Here is a 13,248-nt window from a genome sequence, read left to right as displayed (position 1 = left end):
GCACTCACTATTCTGCTGGTGCAGTCACTGTGTACATACATTACATTACTGATCCTGAGTTACATCCTGTATTATACCCCAGAGCTGCACTCACTATTCTGCTGGTGCAGTCACTGTGTGCATACATTACATTACTGATCCCGAGTTACCTCCTGTATTATACCCCAGAGCTGCACTCACTATTCTCCTGGTGCCGTCACTGTGTACATACATTACATTACTGATCCTGAGTTACCTCCTGTATTATACCCCAGAGCTGCACTCACTATTCTGCTGGTGCAGTCACTGTGTACATACATTACATTACTGATCCTGAGTTACATCCTGTATTATACCCCAGAGCTGCACTCACTATTCTGCTGGTGCAGTCACTGTGTGCATACATTACATTACTGATCCCGAGTTACCTCCTGTATTATCCTCCAGAGCTGCACTCACTATTCTCCTGGTGCCGTCACTGTGTACATACATTACATTACTGATCCTGAGTTACATCCTGTATTATACCCCAGAGCTGCACTCACTATTCTGCTGGTGCAGTCACTGTGTACATACATTACATTACTGATCCTGAGTTACCTCCTGTATTATACCCCAGAGCTGCTCTCACTATTCTGCTGGTGCAGTCACTGTGTACATACATTACATTACTGATCCTGAGTTACCTCCTGTATTATACCCCAGAGCTGCACTCACTATTCTGCTGGTGCAGTCACTATGTACATACATTACATTACTGATCCTGAGTTACCTCCTGTATTATACCCCAGAGCTGCGCTCACTATTCTGCTGGTGCAGTCACTGTGTACATACATTACATTACTGATCCTGAGTTACCTCCTGTATTATACCCCAGAGCTGCACTCACTATTCTGCTGGTGCAGTCAGTGTACATACATTACATTACTGATCCTGAGTTACATCCTGTATTATACCCCAGAGCTGCACTCACTATTCTGCTGGTGCAGTCACTGTGTACATACATTACATTACTGATCCTGAGTTACATCCTGTATTATACCCCAGAGCTGCACTCACTATTCTGCTGGTGCAGTCACTGTGTACATACATTACATTACTGATCCTGAGTTACATCCTGTATTATACCCCAGAGCTGCACTCACTATTCTGCTGGTGCAGTCACTGTGTACATACATTACATTACTGATCCTGAGTTACCTCCTGTATTATACACCAGAGCTGCACTCACTATTCTGCTGGTGCAGTCACTGTCTACATACATTACATTACTGATCCTGAGTTACCTCCTGTATTATACCCCAGAGCTGCACTCACTATTCTGCTGGTGCAGTCACTGTGCACATACATTACATTACTGATCCTGAGTTACCTCCTGTATTATACACCAGAGCTGCACTCACTATTCTGCTGGTGCAGTCACTGTTTACATACATTACATTACTGATCCTGAGTTACCTCCTGTATTATACCCCAGAGCTGCACTCACTATTCTGCTGGTGCAGTCACTGTGTACATACATTACATTACTGATCCTGAGTTACATCCTGTATTATACTCTAGAGCTGCACTCACTATTCTGCTGGTGCAGTCACTGTGTACATACATTACATTACTGATCCTGAGTTACATCCTGTATTATACACCAGAGCTGCACTCACTATTCTGCTGGTGCAGTCACTGTGTACATACATTACATTACTGATCCTGAGTTACATCGTGTATTATACCCCAGAGCTGCACTCACTATTCTGCTGGTGCAGTCACTGTGTACATACATTACATTACTGATCCTGAGTTACATCGTGTGTTATACCCCAGAGCTGCACTCACTATTCTGCTGGTGCAGTCACTGTGTACATACATTACATTACTGATCCTGAGTTACATCCTGTATTATACCCCAGAGCTGCACTCACTATTCTGCTGGTGCAGTCACTGTGTACATACATTACATTACTGATCCTGAGTTACATCCTGTATTATACCCCAGAGCTGCACTCACTATTCTGCTGGTGCAGTCACTGTGCACATACATTACATTACTGATCCTGAGTTACCTCCTGTATTATACACCAGAGCTGCACTCACTATTCTGCTGGTGCAGTCACTGTGTACATACATTACATTACTGATCCTGAGTTACCTCCTGTATTATACCCCAGAGCTGCACTCACTATTCTGCTGGTGCAGTCACTGTGTACATACATTACATTACTGATCCTGAGTTACATCCTGTATTATACCCCAGAGCTGCGCTCACTATTCTGCTGGTGCAGTCACTGTGTACATACATTACTGATCCTGAGTTACATCCTGTATTATACCCCAGAGCTGCGCTCACTATTCTGCTGGTGCAGTCACTGTGTACATACATTACATTACTGATCCTGAGTTACATCCTGTATTATACTCCAGAGCTGCACTCACTATTCTGCTGGTGCAGTCACTGTGTACATACATTACATTACTGATCCTGAGTTACCTCCTGTATTATACTCCAGAGCTGCACTCACTATTCTGCTGGTGCAGTCACTGTGTACATACATTACATTACTGATCCTGAGTTACCTCCTGTATTATACTCCAGAGCTGCACTCACTATTCTGCTGGTGCAGTCACTGTGTACATACATTACATTACTGATCCTGAGTTACCTCCTGTATTATACTCCAGAGCTGCGCTCACTATTCTGCTGGTGCAGTCACTGTGTACATACATTACTGATCCTGAGTTACATCCTGTATTATACCCCAGAGCTGCGCTCACTATTCTGCTGGTGCAGTCACTGTGTATATACATTACATTACTGATCCTGAGTTACATCCTGTATTATACCCCAGAGCTGCACTCACTATTCTGCTGGTGCAGTCACTGTGTACATACATTACATTACTGATCCTGAGTTACATCCTGTATTATACCCCAGAGCTGCACTCACTATTCTGCTGGTGCAGTCACTGTGTATATACATTACATTAGTGATCCTGAGTTACCTCCAGTATTATACTCCAGAGCTGCACTCACTATTCTGCTGGTGCAGTCACTGTGTACATACATTACTGATCCTGAGTTACCTCCTGTATTATACCCCAGAGCTGCACTCACTATTCTGCTGGTGCAGTCACTGTGTACATACATTACATTACTGATCCTGAGTTAAATCCTGTATTATACTCCACAGCTGCACTCACTATTCTGCTGGTGCAGTCACTGTGTACATACATTACCGATCCTGTATTATACCCCAGAGCTGCGCTCACTATTCTGCTGGTGCAGTCACTGTGTACATACATTACATTATTGATCCTGAGTTACATCCTGTATTATACCCCAGAGCTGCACTCACTATTCTGCTGGTGCAGTCACTGTGTACATACATTACCGATCCTGTATTATACCCCAGAGCTGCGCTCACTATTCTGCTGGTGCAGTCACTGTGTACATACATTACCGATCCTGTATTATACCCCAGAGCTGCGCTCACTATTCTGCTGGTGCAGTCACTGTGTACATACATTACCGATCCTGTATTATACTCCGGAGCTGCGCTCACTATTCTGCTGGTTGGTATTGGGCAGACAGGTTGTCACTGGTGTTTGTGTCTTGCCTCCTCAGAGAAGGAGGAATCTGACCTTAATGCTACGTCGGTGGCTGAGCTGGATAAGAGGGTGAAGCGCCGGCTGGTGATGGGTAAGCTGGGGGTCTCTCGGGGGTCTGTACAGGGTCGGTAATGATTGATCCCAGTGTGTCTTCTTCCTCAGAGACGTGCGCTGTTAATAACGGCGGGTGTGACCGGACGTGCCGGGACACATCGACGGGTGTGCGCTGCAGCTGTCCTGTGGGGTTCACGCTGCAGTTTGATGGGAAGACGTGTAAAGGTGAGCGAGGCGATGAGTAAGCATGCACACAGCCGTACGCTGCGGGCGGAGCGGCCCTGAACCCTCCACTCCGGCTCTTTGGTGTCGGTGCCAAGCTGCGCCGGCTGCTCCCAGTTATAGAGGAGACTTGGCTGCCATAATGAAACATCACTGTAAGGATCAGTCCCCCGGCCTGTGCGTGAGCGGAGGAATACAGGACGCCCTGGAGGGGCCGCAGCAGCGCTAACTGGGGGGCCGGCACACAGCAGAGGATCTAGGGGGCTAATGTATTATCTGTGGAGACCACCGCAAGGTGGAAAGTCTTACAGGCGCCCTGTGAAACAGCCATGTAAATTATCTCCATGGCCTCTCTTAAGGGGATCACCACAATTAAAGCTAGTTTTGTATCCACAGGGGGTAATTTACTTACCTCTGGAGGTCCGACCACTGGGCCCCCAATGATTTACAAAGCTTCGCCCTCTGCTCCATTCATGGTGTATGGGACGGCCGGAGAAAGCCATGTGTACGGCTCTGCGATCCCATAGATGATGACCGGAGCAGAGGTCGGCATGCACAGCTCTCCGCTCCCTGGATACATGGGGGTCCCAGCTGATGATCACACAAACTTAAAGGAGATGGCTTTCACTTGTGGGAATATCCCTTTAACACATGAACTTTGCTCCCGTTGCCCATATTGACCCTGCCGGTCATCGTTTTCCAGGGTCTTTCGCTCTGTATACTGTAGACCCCTGGTGACAAAACGACCCACCTTGTCCTCGTTTCAGATGTTGACGAGTGCCAGAGCAACAGCGGAGGGTGTGATCACTTCTGCAAAAACACCGTGGGCAGCTTCGATTGCAGCTGCAAAGCCGGATATAAGTTGCTCACAGATGAGAAGTCCTGCCAAGGTAAGCGGTGCCAGCCACGAGACGCAGCCAGCCACGAGACGCAGCCGGCCGACATCCCTGCGGGTGCTGAAGCTCTCACCGGGGGGGCACTTATTTACAGGCCTGACCGCGTGCTCCGGTACACGTGGGCGCCGATTCTTATGTATGTTGGTGGCTGGACGGAGTGTCACAGGCGGTAATGACGTGACAGTGGGTTGAGTTTCCTGCTTTGTGCCTGGGTCATGTCGCGCCTTATTCTTACTGTCGGACCTTGTGGCCCCTGATCGGCGCTGTCTTCTTGCAGATGTCGATGAATGCTCCTTTGAGCGCACTTGTGATCATACCTGCATCAATCACCCGGGATGGTTCGTCTGCTCGTGTGACCGGGGCTATGCGCTGTACGGACTGACGCACTGTGGAGGTAAGAGGGGCAGAAGGTTATCAGGACTGGTGCAATGGTGGTGGATGCTGGGAGTTGTAGTGCCCTCACAGGCGCAGCGCTCACTGCAGACGGTCCGCGCTGATCTGTTTTCCCCGTCCGGATCGTTTCCGCTGAGCGGCGTCTCTGGGTAAATGTCGGCTATTTATTCCTGACTCCGGGGCGTTTGTTTGCGCAGCAGAAGCTACACTGAGCTCATTATACTGGGGCGAGCGGCGGATCCACTGGTGGGTGACACATTATCTCCCTGCACGGAAATGGTCGCACAAACCGCACCGTGATGTCGGGGAGGCACTACAGGTTCCCGCAGCATAGTGGGATTACCCCGTAATATTCTGCAGATCTGTAGTGGTCAGAAGCGTAATATATATATATATATATATATATATATATATATATACCATGTATCTGTCAGGAGGTGAGGAGCAATGCTCTGCAGAGAGGTCAGTGGTGTAATAATCTGCAGGATATATCACTATGTATCTGTCAGGAGGTGGAGGAGCGATGCTCTGCAGAGAGGTTAGTGGTGTAATAATCTGCAGGATGTATCACTATGTATCTGTCAGGAGGTGGAGGAGCGATGCTCTGCAGAGAGGTCAGTGGTGTAATAATCTGCAGGATATATCACCATGTATCTGTCAGGAGGTGGAGGAGCGATGCTCTGCAGGGAGGTCAGTGGTGTAATAATCTGCAGGATATATCACTATGTACCTGTCAGGAGGTGGAGGAGCGATGCTCTGCAGAGAGGTCAGTGGTGTAATAATCTGCAGGATATATCACTATGTATCTGTCAGGAGGTGGAGGAGCAATGCTCTGCAGAGAGGTCAGTGGTGTAATAATCTGCAGGATATATCACTATCTGTCAGGAGGTGGAGGAGCGATGCTCTGCAGAGAGGTCAGTGGTGTAATAATCTGCAGGATATATCACTATGTATCTGTCAGGAGGTGAGGAGCGATGCTCTGCAGAGAGGTCAGTGGTGTAATAATCTGCAGGATATATCACTATGTATCTGTCAGGAGGTGGAGGAGCGATGCTCTGCAGAGAGGTCAGGGGTGTAATAATCTGCAGGATATATCACTATGTATCTGTCAGGAGGTGGAGGAGCGACGCTCTGCAGAGAGGTCAGTGGTGTAATAATCTGCAGGATATATCACTATGTATCTGTCAGGAGGTGGAGGAGCGACGCTCTGCAGAGAGGTCAGGGGTGTAATAATCTGCAGGATATATCACTATCTATCTGTCAGGAGGTGGAGGAGCGATGCTCTGCAGAGAGGTCAGTGGTGTAATAGTCTGCAGGATATATCACTATGTATCTGTCAGGAGGAGGAGGAGCGACGCTCTGCAGAGGTCAGTGGTGTAATAATCTGCAGGATATATCACTATCTATCTGTCAGGAGGTGGAGGAGCGACGCTCTGCAGAGAGGTCAGGGGTGTAATAGTCTGCAGGATATATCACTATGTATCTGTCAAGAGGTGGAGGAGCGATGCTCTGCAGAGAAGTCAGTGGTGTAATAATCTGCAGGATATATCACTATGTATCTGTCAGGAGGTGGAGGAGCGATGCTCTGCAGAGAGGACAGTGGTGTAATAATCTGCAGGATATATCACTATGTACCTGTCAGGAGGTGGAGGAGCGATGCTCTGCAGAGAGGTCAGTGGTGTAATAATCTGCAGGATATATCACTATGTATCTGTCAGGAGGTGGAGGAGCGATGCTCTGCAGAGAGGTCAGGGGTGTAATAATCTGCAGGATATATCACTATGTATCTGTCAGGAGGAGGAGGAGGGATGCTCTGCAGAGAGGTCAGTGGTGTAATAATCTGCAGGATATATCACTATGTATCTGTCAGGAGGTGGAGGAGCGACGCTCTGCAGAGAGGTCAGTGGTGTAATAATCTGCAGGATATATCACTATGTATCTGTCAGGAGGTGGAGGAGCGATGCTCTGCAGAGAGGTCAGTGGTGTAATAATCTGCAGGATATATCACTATGTATCTGTCAGGAGGTGGAGGAGCGATGCTCTGCAGAGAGGTCAGTGGTGTAATAATCTGCAGGTTTTATCACTATGTATCTGTCAGGAGGTGGAGGAGCGATGCTCTGCAGAGAGGTCAGTGGTGTAATAATCTGCAGGATATATCACTATGTATCTCAGGAGGTAGAGGAGCGATGCTCTGCAGAGAGGTCAGTGGTGTAATAATCTGCAGGATATATCACTGTATCTGTCAGGAGGTGGAGGAGCGACGCTCTGCAGAGAGGTCAGTGGTGTAATAATCTGCAGGATATATCACTATCTATCTGTCAGGAGGTGGAGGAGCGATGCTCTGCAGAGAGGTCAGTGGTGTAATAATCTGCAGGATATATCACTATGTATCTGTCAGGAGGTGGAGGAGCGACGCTCTGCAGAGAGGTCAGTGGTGTAATAATCTGCAGGATATATCACTATCTATCTGTCAGGAGGTGGAGGAGCGATGCTCTGCAGAGAGGTCAGTGGTGTAATAATCTGCAGGATATATCACTATGTATCTGTCAGGAGGTGGAGGAGCGATGCTCTGCAGAGAGGTTAGTGGTGTAATAATCTGCAGGATGTATCACTATGTATCTGTCAGGAGGTGGAGGAGCGATGCTCTGCAGAGAGGTCAGTGGTGTAATAATCTGCAGGATATATCACCATGTATCTGTCAGGAGGTGGAGGAGCGATGCTCTGCAGGGAGGTCAGTGGTGTAATAATCTGCAGGATATATCACTATGTACCTGTCAGGAGGTGGAGGAGCGATGCTCTGCAGAGAGGTCAGTGGTGTAATAATCTGCAGGATATATCACTATGTATCTGTCAGGAGGTGGAGGAGCGATGCTCTGCAGAGAGGTCAGTGGTGTAATAATCTGCAGGATATATCACTATCTGTCAGGAGGTGGAGGAGCGATGCTCTGCAGAGAGGTCAGTGGTGTAATAATCTGCAGGATATATCACTATGTATCTGTCAGGAGGAGGAGGAGGGATGCTCTGCAGAGAGGTCAGTGGTGTAATAATCTGCAGGATATATCACTATGTATCTGTCAGGAGGTGGAGGAGCGACGCTCTGCAGAGAGGTCAGGGGTGTAATAATCTGCAGGATATATCACTATCTATCTGTCAGGAGGTGGAGGAGCGATGCTCTGCAGAGAGGTCAGTGGTGTAATAGTCTGCAGGATATATCACTATGTATCTGTCAGGAGGAGGAGGAGCGACGCTCTGCAGAGGTCAGTGGTGTAATAATCTGCAGGATATATCACTATCTATCTGTCAGGAGGTGGAGGAGCGACGCTCTGCAGAGAGGTCAGGGGTGTAATAGTCTGCAGGATATATCACTATGTATCTGTCAAGAGGTGGAGGAGCGATGCTCTGCAGAGAAGTCAGTGGTGTAATAATCTGCAGGATATATCACTATGTATCTGTCAGGAGGTGGAGGAGCGATGCTCTGCAGAGAGGACAGTGGTGTAATAATCTGCAGGATATATCACTATGTACCTGTCAGGAGGTGGAGGAGCGATGCTCTGCAGAGAGGTCAGTGGTGTAATAATCTGCAGGATATATCACTATGTATCTGTCAGGAGGTGGAGGAGCGATGCTCTGCAGAGAGGTCAGGGGTGTAATAATCTGCAGGATATATCACTATCTGTCAGGAGGAGGAGGAGGGATGCTCTGCAGAGAGGTCAGTGGTGTAATAATCTGCAGGATATATCACTATGTATCTGTCAGGAGGTGGAGGAGCGACGCTCTGCAGAGAGGTCAGTGGTGTAATAATCTGCAGGATATATCACTATGTATCTGTCAGGAGGTGGAGGAGCGATGCTCTGCAGAGAGGTCAGTGGTGTAATAATCTGCAGGATATATCACTATGTATCTGTCAGGAGGTGGAGGAGCGATGCTCTGCAGAGAGGTCAGTGGTGTAATAATCTGCAGGTTTTATCACTATGTATCTGTCAGGAGGTGGAGGAGCGATGCTCTGCAGAGAGGTCAGTGGTGTAATAATCTGCAGGATATATCACTATGTATCTCAGGAGGTAGAGGAGCGATGCTCTGCAGAGAGGTCAGTGGTGTAATAATCTGCAGGATATATCACTATGTATCTGTCAGGAGGTGGAGGAGCGACGCTCTGCAGAGAGGTCAGTGGTGTAATAATCTGCAGGATATATCACTATCTATCTGTCAGGAGGTGGAGGAGCGATGCTCTGCAGAGAGGTCAGTGGTGTAATAATCTGCAGGATATATCACTATGTATCTGTCAGGAGGTGGAGGAGCGATGCTCTGCAGAGAGGTCAGTGGTGTAATAATCTGCAGGATATATCACTGTGTATCTGTCAGGAGGTGGAGGAGCGATGCTCTGCAGAGAGGTCAGTGGTGTAATAATCTGCAGGATATATCACTATGTATCTGTCAGGAGGTGGAGGAGCGATGCTCTGCAGAGAGGTCAGTGGTGTAATAATCTGCAGGATATATCACTATGTATCTGTCAGGAGGTGGAGGAGCGATGCTCTGCAGAGAGGTCAGTGGTGTAATAATCTGCAGGATATATCACTATGTAACTGTCAGGAGGTGGAGGAGCGATGCTCTGCAGAGAGGTCAGTGGTGTAATAATCTGCAGGAGATATCACTATGTATCTGTCAGGAGGTAGAGGAGCGATGCTCTGCAGAGAGGTCAGTGGTGTAATAGTCTGCAGGATATATCACTATGTATCTGTCAGGAGGTGGAGGAGCGATGCTCTGCAGAGAGGTCAGTGGTGTAATAGTCTGCAGGATATACCACTATGTATCTGTCAGGAGGTGGAGGAGCGATGCTCTGCAGAGAGGTCAGTGGTGTAATAATCTGCAGGATATATCACTATGTATCTGTCAGGAGGTGGAGGAGCGATGCTCTGCAGAGAGGTCAGTGGTGTAATAATCTGCAGGATATATCACTATGTATCTGTCAGGAGGTGGAGGAGCGATGCTTTGCAGAGAGGTCAGCGGTGTAATAATCTGCAGGATATATCACTATGTATCTGTCAGGAGGTGGAGGAGCGATGCTCTGCAGAGAGGTCAGTGGTGTAATAATCTGCAGGATACATCACTATGTATCTGTCAGGAGGTGGAGGAGCGATGCTCTGCAGAGAGGTCAGTGGTGTAATAATCTGCAGGAGATATCACTGTGTATCTGTCAGGAGGTGGAGGAGCGATGCTCTGCAGAGAGGTCAGTGGTGTAATAGTCTGCAGGATATATCACTATGTGTCTGTCAGGAGGTGGAGGAGCGATGCTCTGCAGAGAGGTCGGTGGTGTAATAATCTGCAGGATATATCACTATCTGTCAGGAGGTGGAGGAGCGATGTTCTGCAGAGAGGTCAGTGGTGTAGTAATCTGCAGGATATATCACTATGTATCTGTCAGGAGGTAGAGGAGCGATGCTCTGCAGAGAGGTCAGTGGTGTAATAGTCTGCAGGATATATCACTATGTATCTGTCAGGAGGTGGAGGAGCGATGCTCTGCAGAGAGGTCAGTGGTGTAATAATCTTCAGGATATATCACTATGTAACTGTCAGGAGGTGGAGGAGCGATGCTCTGCAGAGAGGTCAGTGGTGTAATAATCTGCAGGATATATCACTATGTATCTGTCAGGAGGTGGAGGAGCGATGCTCTGCAGAGAGGTCAGGGGTGTAATAATCTGCAGGATATATCACTATGTATCTGTCAGGAGGTGGAGGAGCGATGCTCTGCAGAGAGGTCAGTGGTGTAATAATCTGCAGGATGTATCACTATGTATCTGTCAGGAGGTGGAGGAGCGATGCTCTGCAGAGAGGTCAGTGGTGTAATAATCTGCAGGATATCACTATGTATCTGTCAGGAGGTGGAGGAGCGATGCTCTGCAGAGAGGTCAGGGGTGTAATAATCTGCAGGATATATCACTATGTATCTGTCAGGAGGTGGAGGAGCGATGCTCTGCAGAGAGGTCAGTGGTGTAATAATCTGCAGGATATATCACTATGTATCTGTCAGGAGGTAGAGGAGCGATGCTCTGCAGAGAGGTCAGTGGTGTAATAATCTGCAGGATATATCACTATGTATCTGTCAGGAGGTAGAGGAGCGATGCTCTGCAGAGAGGTCAGTGGTGTAATAATCTGCAGGATATATCACTATGTATCTGTCAGGAGGTAGAGGAGCGATGCTCTGCAGAGAGGACAGTGGTGTAATAATCTGCAGGATATATCACTATGTATCTGTCAGGAGGTGGAGGAGCGATGCTCTGCAGAGAGGTCAGGGGTGTAATAATCTGCAGGATATATCACTGTATCTGTCAGGAGGTGAGGAGCGATGCTCTGCAGAGAGGTCAGCGGTGTAATAATCTGCAGGATATATCGCTATGTATCTGTCAGGAGGTGGAGGAGCGATGCTCTGCAGAGAGGTCAGGGGTGTAATAATCTGCAGGATATATCACTATGTAACTGTCAGGAGGTGGAGGAGCGATGCTCTGCAGAGAGGTCAGTGGTGTAATAATCTGCAGGATATATCACTATGTATCTGTCAGGAGGTGGAGGAGCGATGCTCTGCAGAGAGGTCAGTGGTGTAATAATCTGCAGGATATATCACTATGTATCTGTCAGGAGGTAGAGGAGCGATGCTCTGCAGAGAGGTCAGTGGTGTAATAATCTGCAGGATATATCACTATGTATCTGTCAGGAGGTGGAGGAGCGATGCTCTGCAGAGAGGTCAGGGGTGTAATAATCTGCAGGATATATCACTATGTAACTGTCAGGAGGTGGAGGAGCGATGCTCTGCAGAGAGGTCAGTGGTGTAATAATCTGCAGGATATATCACTATGTATCTGTCAGGAGGTGGAGGAGCGATGCTCTGCAGAGAGGTCAGGGGTGTAATAATCTGCAGGATATATCACTGTATCTGTCAGGAGGTGGAGGAGCGATGCTCTGCAGAGAGGTCAGGAGTGTAATAATCTGCAGGATATATCACTATGTATCTGTCAGGAGGTGGAGGAGCGATGCTCTGCAGAGAGGTCAGCGGTGTAATAATCTGCAGGATATATCGCTATGTAACTGTCAGGAGGTGGAGGAGCGATGCTCTGCAGAGAGGTCAGTGGTGTAATAATCTGCAGGATATATCACTATGTATCTGTCAGGAGGTGGAGGAGCGATGCTCTGCAGAGAGGTCAGTGGTGTAATAATCTGCAGGATATATCACTATGTATCTGTCAGGAGGTGGAGGAGCGATGCTCTGCAGAGAGGTCAGTGGTGTAATAATCTGCAGGATATATCACTATGTATCTGTCAGGAGGTAGAGGAGCGATGCTCTGCAGAGAGGTCAGTGGTGTAATAATCTGCAGGATATATCACTATGTATCTGTCAGGAGGTGGAGGAGCGATGCTCTGCAGAGAGGTCAGTGGTGTAATAATCTGCAGGATACATCACTATGTATCTGTCAGGAGGTGGAGGAGCGATGCTCTGCAGAGAGGTCAGCGGTGTAATAATCTGCAGGATATATCACTGTATCTGTCAGGAGGTGGAGGAGCGATGCTCTGCAGAGAGGTCAGGGGTGTAATAATCTGCAGGATATATCACTATGTATCTGTCAGGAGGTGGAGGAGCGATGCTCTGCAGAGAGGTCAGCGGTGTAATAATCTGCAGGATATATCGCTATGTAACTGTCAGGAGGTGGAGGAGCGATGCTCTGCAGAGAGGTCAGTGGTGTAATAATCTGCAGGATATATCACTATGTATCTGTCAGGAGGTGGAGGAGCGATGCTCTGCAGAGAGGTCAGTGGTGTAATAATCTGCAGGATATATCACTATGTAACTGTCAGGAGGTGGAGGAGCGATGCTCTGCAGAGAGGTCAGCGGTGTAATAATCTGCAGGATATATCACTGTATCTGTCAGGAGGTGGAGGAGCGATGCTCTGCAGAGAGGTCAGTGGTGTAATAATCTGCAGGATATATCACTATGTATCTGTCAGGAGGTGGAGGAGCGATGCTCTGCAGAGAGTTCAGTGGTGTAATAATCTGCAGGATATATCACTATGTATCTGTCAGGAGGTGGAGGAGCGATGCTCTGCAGAGAGGT

General features: G+C 48.1%; 1 protein-coding gene across 4 annotated transcripts in view; it reads left to right on the top strand.

The window, feature by feature from the left end:
• SCUBE2 (signal peptide, CUB domain and EGF like domain containing 2) overlaps nt 1-13,248 on the top strand; it is a 127,632-nt gene that overhangs the window by 51,254 nt on the left and 63,130 nt on the right. For all 4 annotated transcript variants that reach the window (XM_069740098.1, XM_069740099.1, XM_069740097.1 and 1 more), the window contains exons 7-10: nt 3,598-3,672; nt 3,744-3,860; nt 4,625-4,747; nt 5,031-5,147. In XM_069740098.1, coding sequence (XP_069596199.1) covers nt 3,598-3,672; nt 3,744-3,860; nt 4,625-4,747; nt 5,031-5,147 — 432 coding nt within the window. The remainder of the gene's footprint in view (nt 1-3,597; nt 3,673-3,743; nt 3,861-4,624; nt 4,748-5,030; nt 5,148-13,248) is intronic.

Source organism: Ranitomeya imitator, chromosome 9 (genome assembly GCF_032444005.1).
Source record: "Ranitomeya imitator isolate aRanImi1 chromosome 9, aRanImi1.pri, whole genome shotgun sequence".
NCBI lineage: Eukaryota > Metazoa > Chordata > Amphibia > Anura > Dendrobatidae > Ranitomeya > Ranitomeya imitator.
Note: the sequence above shows the minus strand (reverse complement) of the source record. Positions and strands in the feature narration are given on the sequence as shown.